This window comes from Gossypium arboreum, chromosome 12 (genome assembly GCF_025698485.1).
Source record: "Gossypium arboreum isolate Shixiya-1 chromosome 12, ASM2569848v2, whole genome shotgun sequence".
Lineage (NCBI taxonomy): Eukaryota > Viridiplantae > Streptophyta > Magnoliopsida > Malvales > Malvaceae > Gossypium > Gossypium arboreum.
In genome coordinates this window covers 14,912,943-14,926,824 of record NC_069081.1, presented here as the reverse complement: position 1 = coordinate 14,926,824, position 13,882 = coordinate 14,912,943, and the positions used below count along the sequence as shown (strand labels likewise).

Sequence of the window (13,882 nt, the reverse complement as noted above, 5' to 3'; positions counted from 1 at the left end):
TGTCAAAAGTTTAGGGGAAAAATGTAATTTTTGCCATAGTGTATTTTTGGGTTGAATTGAATAATATGATGATTAAATAAGTTAAATTTGATATTATATATCATGAAAAATGAAGTTCGAGTTTACACCGGGGAAAGAACAAGGTTGTGAACTAAATCGAACTAATAGTTATTTTTGTAACTGAGGTAAGTTCGCATGTTAAATAAGCTTTAAAATAATTGTATTTAAATGCTTTAAGATTGCATGAACTGTATGACCAATTATGTGGACGAGTTTAATTCTACGAGCGAGTTTGACGATGATTCGACAAATAAGAAATCTCGTTTGAACCTTAGGAATAGATTAGGCTACAAGAGACATGTCACTAAGGCTACCATGTGTTACGTGACTATGTGATCCGGGTGCTGGTCCTGTACATCCTACCGGTGGCTGAGTGTACCGGCATATGTTGCGGTTACTTGACAGCTTGTGTGAGCAGCACCGTGTAGATACGTCTGGAATGATAGATTGTGTGAGCAGGTCCGTCATTAGCTCGAGAGCTAGCAATTATAAGTTATGAGACTTAGGTAGCATTGGCTACATATGTGGCACTTAGTGTGCAAAATTCTCGAGTATCCGACTTTTTTATTCTGAGTGGTTCACAGGTATGTCAAAGATGAGAATACATGTAAGTTCATTTCGTGATGGTACAGGTATGTACATAAAGCTTATGTTTATTAAATTCGTGAAATGACGAATCCGAGGTAAGTTTGTGATGGTATAAATTATGATTATGATATTATGGTAAATTACATTGTGTCATATTAAATTATTTGAATGTTGAATGTATGGTAAGTTTTACTTATTTCTTACATACTAGCTTACTAAGCTATATAGTGTGAAAAATAAAATAAAATAAAATAAATAAAATAAAGAACACACAAATTTTACGTGGAAACCCTTTCGGGAAAAAACCACTGGCAGAGGAGAAGAAAATTCACTATGTCAAAAAATTTGAATCAATACAAGAGGAATAGACTATGTCTATTTATAGGCTTGTAAAGCCATATTCTAGTAGGATTGAAACACCTTATCCTAATCAATATAAAATAGATGGAGTTTAATAAGGTTTAAAAAACCTTATTCTAAAATAAAATAAAAGAAGTCTAGTTCTATATGGATTTTATTTTTATTTTATTTTCCATCGTATTTTATTTAAATAAGAATTTGGGTCACTTAATTCTAACAATCTCCACCTTGACACAAATTCTCAATGAACAAGTTCTTCATCACGAACTTTCAATAAACAAGTTCTCCACCTCTTCCATAAAACCCCTTAAGGGTTTAACTTCAACATTGAACACCAACCAAGTCTAAGCAATGCTCAAACTTGGTTATAGGAAGTGACTTAGTCATCATGTCTGCAGGATTTTCATGAGTACTAATTTTGCTCACAACAATATCACCACGAGCAATAATATCACGAACAAAATGATACCGAACATCAATGTGTCTTGTTCTCTCATGAAACATTTGATCTTTTGTAAGAAAGATGACACTGATCGTCACAAAATCTCGTCTTGATTTGAAGGTCTTCATTGAGTCCATTAAAGAGTCCCTTCAACCAAATAGCTTCTTTACAAGCCTCAGTAATCGTCATGTACTCAGCTTCAGTGGTAGACAAAGCGACTCTAGACTGCAAAGTGGCTTTCCAACTGATTGCACAACCTCGATTGTAAAGACATAACACATGAGAGATCTTCTTTATCAAGGTCTCCAATAAATCAGCATCAACATACCCTATGACTCTATTTTTAGTTCTTCCAAACTGTAAGCAAACATCAGTAGTACCTCGTAAGTATCTTCGAATCCACTGAACTGCTTTCCAGTGTTCTTTACCAAGATTCGCCATGTATCTGCTAACTGCATTGACTGCATATGATAAATCTGGATGTGAACAAACCATAACATATATAAAAGATCCCACTGCACTAGAGTATGGAACATGTGACATGTACTCAATCTCATCATCTGATTGTGGAGACAAAACTGATGAAAGTCTAAAATGGGCTACTAAAGGAGTACTAACAGGCTTAGCACTCTGCATATTGAACTTGAAAAGAACTTTCTCAATGTACCCCTTCTGACTTAGGTACAATTTACTTGTTTTTCTATCTCTGAGAATCTCCATTCCAAGTATCTTCTTTGCTGGTCATAAATCTTTCATCTCAAATTCTTTACTTAGTTGGGTTTTGACATTTCTTATCTCTCCTTTATCTTTTGTTGCTATCAACATGTCATCAACATAAAGAAGTAGATACACAAAAGAACCATCACTGTTTTTCTTAAAGTAAACACAACTGTCAAAACTACTTCTTTTGAAATCATGAAAAGTCATAAAGGAATCAAACCTCTTGTACCACTGTCTTGGTGACTGTTTCAAACCGTAAAGGGACTTTTTCAGCAAGCAAACATAGTCCTCTTTTTCTGAGACTATAAAACCCTCTGGTTGTTGCATGTAAATATCTTCCTCAAGTTCTCCATGCGAAATGCGTTTTACATCTAACTGCTCAAGCTCCAAATCATGCATGGCCATAATACCAAGCAAAGCTCGAATCGAACTATGCTTAACAACTGGAGAGAACACATCTGTGAAGTCCACTCCTGGAATTTGACTGTAACCCTTTGCAACAAGCCTTGCTTTATATCTGGGTTCTTTAACTCCTAGAGTCCCTTCTTTCTTTTTAAACACCCATTTACAATAAATAACCTTTTTACCTTTAGGAAGTTTCACAAGGTCCCATGTTCTGTTTTTGTGGAGTGATTCCATCTCTTCTTGCATAGCAAACATCCACTTTTCTCGAGTCTTCACATTAATCGCCTCGTAATAATTAGATGGCTCTTGATTCGCATCTATATCTTCAGCCACATTTAAAGCATAAGCAACTAGATCACCTCGGCATACTTCTTTGGAGGTTTAATTTCTCTTCTAGTTCTGTTTTTGGCGATAGAGTATTGTGGTGAAGAAACAACTCTATTCTCAACTTTTGTTCTGGCTTGAGGAGTTGACTCTGTATTAATCTGATGCTCCACCTGCTTTTGATTTTCTTTATTGGAAGATTCTTTAAGAGATAAGTTAGGTAGCATAGTAGTTTTATCAAAAACAACATCTCTGCTAATCACAACTTTTCTATTTTCAGGACACCATAACTTATACCCTTTTACACCAGCTTTATAACCAAGAAAAACGCATTTAATGGATCTCGGTCCTAATTTTCCATTATCAACATGAGCATACGCAGGACACCCAAAAATCTTTAAATCAGAATAATTAGCAGGATTACTAGACCATACCTCTTGTGGAGTCTTTTCTCAATGGCAACGGATGGAGATCGGTTGATTAAAAACATACTGAGAGGTCGTCGCCAAAATGACTTCGATAAGTTGGCATTTGACAACATACATCGAACCTTCTCCATGATCGCTCGTTCATTCGCTCGCAACGCTGCTTTTCTTTGTGGAGTATGACGAACTATCAAGTGTCTCATGATCCCTTCTGACTTGCACAATCTATTAAACTCATCAGAATAGAACTCTAAGCCATTGTTTGTGTGAAGGTATTTTATCTGTTTTCCTGTCTGTTTTTCAATCATAATTTTCTAACACTTAAATGTGGAAAACACATCGCTTTTCTACTTTAGGAAGAACGCCCAAACTTTTCTGGAAAAATCATCAATAAAGGTTAGCATATAATTAGCTCCACCTCTCGAAGGCACTTTGGATGGCCCCCACAGATCAGAATGAATATACTCCAATATTCCCTTCGTGTTATGGATTCCTCTAGTGAATCGAATTCTCTTTTGCTTCCCAAAAACACAGTGCTTACAGAAATTTAGTTTGCAAATTCCTTGCCCATCAAGAAGTCCTCTTTTACTCAATTCTACCATGCCATTCTCACTCATATGCCTTAGGCCCATATGCCAAAGTTTAGTAATATCATCATCTGACAAAGAAGAGGAAGTGATAGCTGCATCACCAGTAATAGTAGATCCCTGCAAAACATATAACTTGGAAGTTTTTCTTTGCCCTTTCATCACAACAAGGGAACTTTTGGAAATCTTTAAAATCCCACTTTCAGCTGTATATCTGTACCCTTTTGAATCAAGAGTACTCAATGAAATTAAAATTCTCTTCAATTCTGGAACATGTCGTACCTCACTAAGTGTTCTGACAACTCCATTAAACATCTTAACTTTAACTGTTCCAACACTTGTGATTTTACACGAAGCATTATTTCTCATCAAAACAACACCTTGAGATACTGTTTCGTAAGTTGTAAACCAGTCCCGATTGGGACTCATGTGGAAGGTGCAGCCTGAATTAAGTATCCATTCCTCGCTTACTTTAGAATCATTGATAGAAGCAACTAGAAGTTCACCATCGCTGTAATATTCTACAACATCAGCTTCACCGGAATTTTCTGGTTGTTTTCCCTTTTGATTCGTAACCTCCCTTTTAATCTTATTTTGTAGCTTATAGCACTCAGATTTAATGTGCCCTTTCTTCTTGCAGAAGTTACAAGTTTTACCTCTGTTTGAAGACTTCGATCTACCTTTAAATTTACCACGAGGATTCCATTCCTGTGTCCTACCACGATCATCATCAGCATTTCGATCTTGTCTCCCACGAACAATGAGACCCTCTCCCTGAGAGTCGAGTTTAACCATAAGATGCTTCACCTTATCATACGAGGTTAAAGAATCATAAACCTCATCAACTGTGAGAGACTCGCAACTATATAAAATCGTGTCTCTAAAGGTTGAATAAGACGGGGGCAACGAACAAAGTAGAATCAACCCTAGATCTTCCTTATCATACTGAACCTCCATGGCCTCCAAGTTTGAGAGAATTTCTTTAAACACTGTTAAGTTTTCATGTACAGACGCACCTTCCTCCAAACGATAAGCATAAAGACGCTGCTTCATATGCAACTTGCTTGTTAGAGTTTTCGACATACATATTTGTTCTAGCCTCTTCCATAATGCAGCGGCAGTCTTCTCTTTCATCACATCCTGCAAAATTTCGTTGGACAAATGCAGATGTAATTGTGTTAACGCCTTTCGATCCTTACGCTTCTTCTCTTCATCTGTTAATGTTGAAGGCATCTTATCTATCCCTAGCAGGGCATCCTCCAGATCCATTTGTGTAAGAACTGCTTGCATCTTAATTTGCCACAACGCAAATCTGGTGTTGCGATCCAACAGCTAAATTTCATACTTCAAAGACGTCATTATCGTGATCGAGATGAATAACCCGAAAGCTCTGATACCAATTTGTGAAAATAAAATAAAATAAAATAAATAAAATAAAGAACACACAAATTTTACGTGGAAACCCTTTCAGGAAAAAACCACGGGCAGAGGAGAAGAAAATTCACTATGTCGAAAAATTTGAATCAATACAAGAGGAATAAACTATGTCTATTTATAGGCTTGTAAAGCCATATTCTAGTAGGATTGAAACACCTTATCCTAATCAATATAAAATAGATGGAGTTTAATAAGGTTTAAAAACCTTATTCTAAAATAAAATAAAAGAAGTCTAGTTCTATATGAATTTTATTTTTATTTTATTTTCTATCGTATTTTATTTAAATAAGAATTTGGGTCACTTAATTTTAACATATAGCTTACTCCATTTATTTTTAATGTTTTATAGTTTCGCCAAGCTAGCTCGGATTGGGGATCGTCGGAGATTCGCCTCACACTATCAAAACTATCATTTTGGTTATTGATACAATTTAGCATTTTGAGTATATGGCATGTATAGGGACTTAGTCATTTTGTTATACGTGTCGTTATGAATTTGGCCAAATGTATTGGCTTGTAATTGTCAAAGGTTTGATGTGGTCTTTGGCCATGTAACTTAGCTTATTTTGGTTGAATTGGTTGTAAGCTTATATATTATATATATGCATGCATGTGCCAATGCCTTGTTGGTGATGTGGTTTATTAATGCTTGGCTAATGGTTGAGTGTGGCTTAATGGGTTATTGATGAATGGTTAAGTATTGGCTCATTGGTATGTTAGAAAAATCTAAGTAGAATTATACATAATGAAAGTGTGTGTGTGTGTGGATGCCTTTGAATGCGAAATTGGTATGTTTGATTTGGCATAATGAAATGTCATGTATATTATAGATGATGGTATCACATTAACATGTTTTAGCAATTATTGTGGATGATTTGGTTGCCTAAGTATGCCTTGAATTGTCCCATTGAATTGGTGTACGTGTAGGTGTAAATGAAGGTGGCAAATGGCTTGGTAAACAGCCTTTATTTTGTCCACACGGGTAGACACACAGACGTGTGTCTAGGCCGTGTGTGACACACGGTTTGTCCCATGGGCATGTGTTTTGGCCGTGTGTCCCCTACACCTAAATTTTGAGAAACAGAATGCTCAGAATTGAGCACACGGGTAGAGACATGGGTGTGTGTCTCAGCCGTGTGAGGGACACAGCCTCGGCAGGGTGTGTGTCCCGACCTTGTGAAGTCTGCACCTATTTTACGAAAATTAAATTAACCACACGACCTAGCACACAGGCATTTGACTTGGCCGCGTGACATCAAATTTTTCATGCATTACAAAACAGAGAGTTACATAGGTTAGGGACACGGGCTTATGACCTTTGTGCATGGCAAAAATTTTCTAAGTTTTATAAAATTCCTCGAGTTATCAGTTTAGTCCCAAACCACTTTTAAAGCATATTTTGGGCCTCGTAGTCTCGTATTAGGGACTTTATGGTTGAATATGAATGGTTTTAATTTGGACACAAATTTATGACTCGATTTATATGATTGTTTGTGATGAAAGTCCGGTAATGCCTCGAGCTCTGTTCCGGCATTGAATACATGTAAGGGGTGTCACATGAGCTCCCCCAAATTCAATAGTATAGATTGATTTACATCAATTGTTAAGATTAGTTCCCATCTAGAATTAAGAGTCCTATGAGATTTAAACTCTATACAATCTTATCCTTTTAAGATTTACACTATTTACCCAAGTAACTCTAGTTTTACTGGAGTGTTTCATTAGACCACCAAGGCTTCAAGTAGATAGGCTTCTCTACGGGTTCCACGAATCGGGCCAGTTCAAATAGGTCAAATGAGCCCCTATTTAATAAGTTGACCTCTATGAGGCGTTCTATGTGCAATGGTCACAAGATTTCATCCGCGGCCCGTAACATAAGCAGTTACCCATAAAATCACATTTTATTAAGAAATTTAAATTCCCTTTAAAAATGAAAGTTTTAAGGTTCGCATTGAAATCCAGAGAAAAATTAGGTTCAACGGTCGACTATGTGTAAGGAAGGTTACAACACCCCTAAGATTTCCAAAACCTTGTTAGTTACACGTAGACTTGACCAATTACAAATGGTAATAAAATATTATTAAAATTTATTTTAATTAATATAATTATTAAGTTGTTAAAATTATCAATTTTATAATTTTTTATGTTTATATGATTAGACCGAAGATTGAATTATCGAGACGTATATACATAATTTAAATGCGAGGGCACCACATGTTATTGAATAACACTTGCAAGAGGCGAGATTCTTGCATGTGTTGCGTATGCTCGAGGGAACTAAATTGGAGCATGCACTTATCAACACTTCAGTGGAAATATGGAGACCTGAGACACACATTCCATCTTTTCGACGAGTGTACAATTACACTCGAGGATGTATCATTAAGACAGTCATTATAGGGGTAGTGTGCATTGGCGATTGGAGTGCAATTTATGACCAACTATTAGACAAAGTGTCAAACAACTTCTCCTATATCGACAACTCTACTAGTGCTTTTGAAAGACAACAATATGCGTGAGCATTCATAACGAGGTTAATCAGGAGTCTTCTAATGCTAGATAAATTTGATATGTTTAAGGTGACTCCTACAACTAGTCAACTTAAAAGTAGGGCGACTAAATTGGGAATCAACTGTGTTGGCGACATTGTACCGAGAGATGTGTTGGCCAATGAACAAAAAAATAAAATTGGTGGTTGCATACTACTTTAGTCATGGGCATGGTATTGCCTACCATTTTTACGTCTTCGAGTGAACACCCTTTATGAATTCCACTCGCAATAAGATAAATTTTATTTAATAATATCGAAAAAAATTTCTAGCCGTTTGAAAATAAAATCTTTGAATTTTTTTTTTGCCGTTGCAAAAAGCACCGACTTACCGTGGGACGAAAATGCCAGTTTCTCTCTCTCCAAAATCAACTTATTTCTCTAAATTTGGAAAAAAAGGGGCCAAATTTGCTAATTAACTTTTAAAATTGGCCTTTTTTTCTAATTAAGCTAAAATTTGAGACTTTTAATGGAATTTTTTCATTTTTTAAAAAAAAAAACATGTTGTAAAATATCTTATACATATACTAATGAATAAAAAAACACTAGATAAGCCGAAAACCCAAAATGTACTTAAAAAGGGAGAAAAATTGGCCAAATCAAATTTGGCTTAGTCCAATTAATTTACGATTTCCAATTTTTTTAACATATAACTCCAAGTATCTCAATTTGAATTAAATTGGGTTTATCACAAAATGTTGATTTGGACTTGGATGAAATTTGGTGTCTACAAAAGGGAAAAAAAAGAAAGATTAAAGAAAAATAATCAAAATAGCTCAAATAGAATAAAAAATTATAGAGAGTAATGTGCAATTTAATCTAAAATTTTCTTTTTAAACAATGTTTTAATGTGTTACGTTAACTTTCAGCTACATAAATAACAACTCAGTGACAGAAAAAATTGTTACAAATTAATAATATTAGTGATAATTTTGTAACAAATTAATTTTCGATCATCAAAATGTAATTTATAGGTAATATTTTTATACTTTACCCTTTTTTAACCACTATTTTAAAGCCAAAGACTTAAAAGTTGAATAATAAAATATTTTCTTGAGCTGAATTGCTCCGGATTGGTACAAATCCGTTGATCTGACAAAACAAATTTGTTTCAAATAAAAAAATAATAATAGTATGCCCCTTTGATGTTGATCAAAATTGTTGAACTGATCCAAGTAGTTTAAAAAATTTTGATCCAGTATTCAATTCATGGGATTAGAATCTTAAGTGGAATCCTGATGGAATTGCCCGAGTCTGAGTAATGAGCTAGAAAACATCACACTTGTGTTTATTTATTTGCAAGCTAACTCTTTCATACAACATACAAAAGCACACATCATTCCTCACCAGGACAGTACTTACTACTTTCATTTTACCAATGATATTTTGGTACGGTACCTAATTGGATCTAAAGAGAAACCTATTTTCATGCATCATAGATAATGCGGCTAAGATGGCCTCTATTTCTTGATACCGCCTAAAGCAGGAGATTTTATTCATACATAGTTTCATTTAACTCTGATCCTTGCTTTTGCTTTGAAAACCTTGACGATGGAGAACGAATTCTCCCGGAGATAATCCCAGCTTACTTTCCCTTGTTTAATGCCTTGAGGGTTATCGGACAACCACTTCTGAGTCGAGGGATATGTTCCTTCCTCTCTAGGGAGCTATCTGGATCATCAAGTGTCCATCTACACAATAGTTGCAAAGTTTAATCTTAAAGATGTCATAATATATGTCTACATGTATATATAGAATGATGGGAAATATCTTACTTGTATCCACTAGTCAGTCTATGTACAAACACCAACATTGCCACTTTTGCCATATTTATGCCTAGGCATGTTCTAGGCCCTGCTCCAAAAGGGAGGAAACTGTAGGGCTTCTGGAAATCCTGGAGCATCATGAAAATATTGATAAAATGTTAGGATCCCATGACTGATAGATAGTTGGAACTCTTAAATAGCAAAGAGGAGAAGAAAATCCATGTGGTTGGTAGAGGTTATACGTCGAATCTTGAAGGGTTAAACCGTGTAGGGTCCTTGTACACATTAGGGTCGTAGTGTATACAGGTTGCATCAACATTTACAAGCCACCCTTTCTTTACCTCAAACCCTGCAAGCAATGGTGAAAATTAGCATTAACGGACTTAAATTCAAGAATGGAGGTGGTTGTTTTGAACAATGGAGACTTGCCATCAATTATGCAGTCGTCCATCGCAACGCGAGGAAGCCAAATCAAGACATTTGCCATTCGCAGTGTTTCTTTTACAACCTGGATAATGCATTATTAAGTAAATTATCATGGCTATCAAGATATGGAGTAAAGAAAGAGTTGTTGTTTATGTTCTAACCTTGAAGCCATATGACTTTTCAGTAAGATCTTCAAGGGTGAGTGAGGCTCCTTCAGCCTTATTTCTAACTATTGACAATTGCTCTTCCTGCGGATGGGGAAAAGAAATCATCTAAGTGGACTTTTGTTTATAAATTCTTAACATGTTAACACAGTGGATGAAAAGCCTCACCCTAAGCCTGTCGAGTACATCTTTATTTTCAGATAGGAACTTGACACACCACATCATAGCAGATGCAGTGGTGGTTTGCCCCGCAAGTATCAGTGTTATTAGGTTATCTATGATCTCTTGATCATCAAGCTTTTCATCTTCTGGATACGAATCTCTATCGACCACGGTCTGCAGAAAATCATCAAAATATTCCTCTCCGATACGTCTTCTGGCAATCATATTTCCAAAGGTTTCATTCAGCTTTCCACGTCCCTGTATAAATTCTTTATGTTATAGCATCAATAACTTAACAATTAGAGATTGAACAGCAGCCTCGCATTGGTGCCATTCATCGTACCTTCATGCCTTTGTAGTATCTGGTGCCAGGAATCATGAGGGGAATGGATAACATAGAATTCGAAACATCGGTGCAGTCTTTTTCAATCTGTTCTAGCAAGGGATTCTCTGTGACACTCATCAGCATGCTCACTATTGCATCAAAAGTTATCTGCAATTGAGAGATTAATTACTTAACTGTATTCATCCCAATTTGATGAACACTAGTTTCTATGACATCATGAATGATTTTATTACCTTCAAGCTGAAGTCAATGACTCTAAAGCTTTTCCCACTTTTTTCTAGTTTATCCAACCTTTCACATACCATCTTGTCAAATTTTACAGCAAACTTGGACAAAGAACTCATGGAAAAAGGATCGGAGAGAAGACGTCTGATTCTTGTGTGGATCTTGTGCGGTACGGAGAACACACTCATTGCGCCAGTTGCATCTGCCATTGACTTCACATATGACTTGTTGAAATGAACAAAATCATTGGCTAGAATCGTTTTTGCCCCCTCAACACTCGGAACGAACACGTGAGTCTTTCCGAGTATTCTTGTTTTGAACCACTTCCCATACCTGTTTTCATCAGATTAGTCAATCTATACCTGTTTTCATAAGAACCTGGTGATAAACTCTGTATGCATAGGGCTAATCCTATAGTCAACTAGTAAAATCAGATTATATAGATAAAATAGGACAACAGGTTGCTTAAATCATGTCCTGTTTCAATAGTAAAATCAATGGGCTAGAAATGACAGATAACAGTACGAAGTAGAAAATAAGTTGAAGATGAAGAAGATAGAGATCACAAACTGTTTTCTCCGCTGTTTAACAAAATCATAGCATCCTTTTGTGCTGTAAGAAGCCGAAAAGAAGGAGAAGGTTTCGCCGAAGAAAGGTAATCCCAATCGGCCAGGAATGCCGTCTTCATCGGTTATGTCGACAGTGCTTCCCCACGCTTTCAATAGAAGAGATGTTATTGTTATTGAAAGCACTGCAACGATGAGAATACCATAATGGTTCTGTACTACCAAAGTGAGTCCTTCCACTGATAGATTCAACATTTTCAGCTTTGAGGAACAACAAAAGTTTTTGTTGTATGGTTCAGAGGTGCATTGGAGTGGATAAATTGATGAAGTGAGTTGTTAACGAGACAAACTCTAAATATGATGCTTTGCAATGAGGACAATCTTAGGTTTGATGCTTGGATTTAAACCTGGAAAGATTCTCACCAAGTAAAAACAAGTTCTATTATATATTCCCTTTAAAGGCTCAGCTCTTAACACATTTCCATGAATAAAATATAGATTAAAATATATAATTCTAAATAAATATGATACGGACTACAAGTTGAAATTGGAGGAATCATCTCGAATGCAGTAATCGAGAGATTCCTTATTAACCGTGGCATTCGGCAATGATAGTACCACGAAAGATTCACATAAGACACAAGGTAAAGACATTATTATCGCCATAAACAGGAGAAGAGATTAAATTGATATTCATTTTTCTCATGATACAGTGGAGAAAAAGTCCAAAAAGGCCCAAGTTCAGTTTATGCTTTGGTAGAGATTCCTTTGACAGAAGATTGGAATGTTGCTAAACAACCACTGAGAATGTCAAATATGCGTTTGTTACCAAAATGAAGAAAATTAATGATTGGACTGCAATCATGTATGCAGGAGTGAGAAATGATTGATGAAATAAAATATTTTTAATATTATATGAGTTTTATCTTAAATTTTAATATTTTTATTTCCATTTGATTTTTTAGGATGAAATAATTATTAAAATTAATGGGTTTCACTTAAAATTAAGAATTGAGAATAATTATACAATTAATTACAAATAATTATCAATTAACCAACACTTTCCAAATGCATAATATGATTTAATTTTAAAAATAAAATTTATTCAGAAATAAAATATTTTAATTTTAGGACAATTATATATTTATTATTGGATAAAAAGGATTTGTTATTGAATACATAAAATTCAAATATTACACATAATTTTAACTTAATAAAAATTAGGTTTCTGATGGCTATATTATAAATTCTATATTAATCTTGTATTAACACGTATTTGAATGTATTATAAAAGCTATTAAGGATTTTATAATTTTTTTATAAAATTATATTATTTTTTTACTTAATTTGTGTGTAACAATAGGACTTGAAATATTAAAAAATTATAAACTTGGTTTGCTAAGCATAACTCAGCTCAAATTAGGTTTATAAAACCTATTATAATTGAAGGGTTATAAAGTTGGTTTTCGCCTTAAATTCTAGAGTTAAAAAATGTTGTTTGAGGGAGAAAAATATAGGTTAAAAATTGCATATGTTAATCAACAAAGTTTATGCATATACAAAAAGTTTTGTTCAATTGTGTTGTAAGGTACAATATCATTTGAGAAAAAAGGGTTAGATTCAAGTAAAAGATAGATCACGTAATTTTTAATTTCAGACTTTCAAATTTTCCTAATGTAGTTGAGAGGACATTTGTTATTCTTAAAAATGATTTCTCATATTAACAACACAACCTCAACATAGTTTAAAAAGCAAAGTTGGATCATACTAACATGTATTCATAACTTCATTTGTAGGTGAGATTGTGATAATTCATACGTTGAAAAATACATATATAGAAGAAAAACATTCTAGTAATCTTAATGATACATGTTGACCTGATCTAGTAGTGAATTTACAAGAAAAAGAGTATAAGTAGAAGTGACAATGAAAGTGACCACTTATAATCAAACTGCAACAACCACAATAAAATAGGAGACAACAAAATTGATTACGCGGTTCAATTTCCCTAAGTCCGTGAAGCTTAGCTCAGTGATATTAATCAACTATATTTGAACTCAATACAATCAATAATCCTAGTTCAAATACATTCTAGTGAATAATCCTCACTTTTGTACTTATAAAACTAGACCTCTCATCACTAAATTCTCCATTTGAAATTTAGCTAGTAAAACCATTCACAAAAAGATTTTATTGTCAAAATGCTCTTTTACAAAACAACGTTCCTTACTAAACAAATAAAGGGCTCTAAAAAAATTAGTACATCCATCTATATAAGTCTTTCAAATATATAAAGATTTTTTAAACTTGTTAACATATTAAAGATCAATC

General features: G+C 34.5%; 1 protein-coding gene across 1 annotated transcript; it reads right to left on the bottom strand.

Annotated features, from left to right (window-relative positions):
• Positions 1-9,425: 9,425 nt before the first annotated feature.
• On the bottom strand, positions 9,426-11,969 carry LOC108479018 (abscisic acid 8'-hydroxylase 3-like). Its single transcript, XM_053023612.1, has 9 exons — positions 11,556-11,969; positions 10,994-11,318; positions 10,758-10,907; positions 10,421-10,672; positions 10,250-10,336; positions 10,092-10,170; positions 9,905-10,011; positions 9,672-9,790; positions 9,426-9,587 (listed from the first exon to the last, which is right to left on the bottom strand). Exons 1-9 carry the CDS (start codon positions 11,804-11,806, stop codon positions 9,482-9,484), a joined length of 1,476 nt encoding a protein of 491 aa, XP_052879572.1. The 5' UTR covers positions 11,807-11,969; the 3' UTR covers positions 9,426-9,481.
• Between the last annotated feature and the right edge of the window lie 1,913 nt (positions 11,970-13,882).

What these genes read in the sequence shown, in the direction of transcription:
- LOC108479018 (XM_053023612.1), bottom strand. Translation starts at nt 11,806, where the DNA reads ATGTTGAATCTATCAGTGGAAGGACTCACTTTGGTAGTACAGAACCAT. An exon ending in AAAAGTCATATGGCTTCAAG is followed by an intron (nt 10,171 to 10,249) that starts GTTAGAACATAA and finishes TGCATTATCCAG; the next exon opens with GTTGTAAAAGAAACACTGCG. An exon ending in TTAACCCTTCAAGATTCGAC is followed by an intron (nt 9,791 to 9,904) that starts GTATAACCTCTA and finishes ATGATGCTCCAG; the next exon opens with GATTTCCAGAAGCCCTACAG.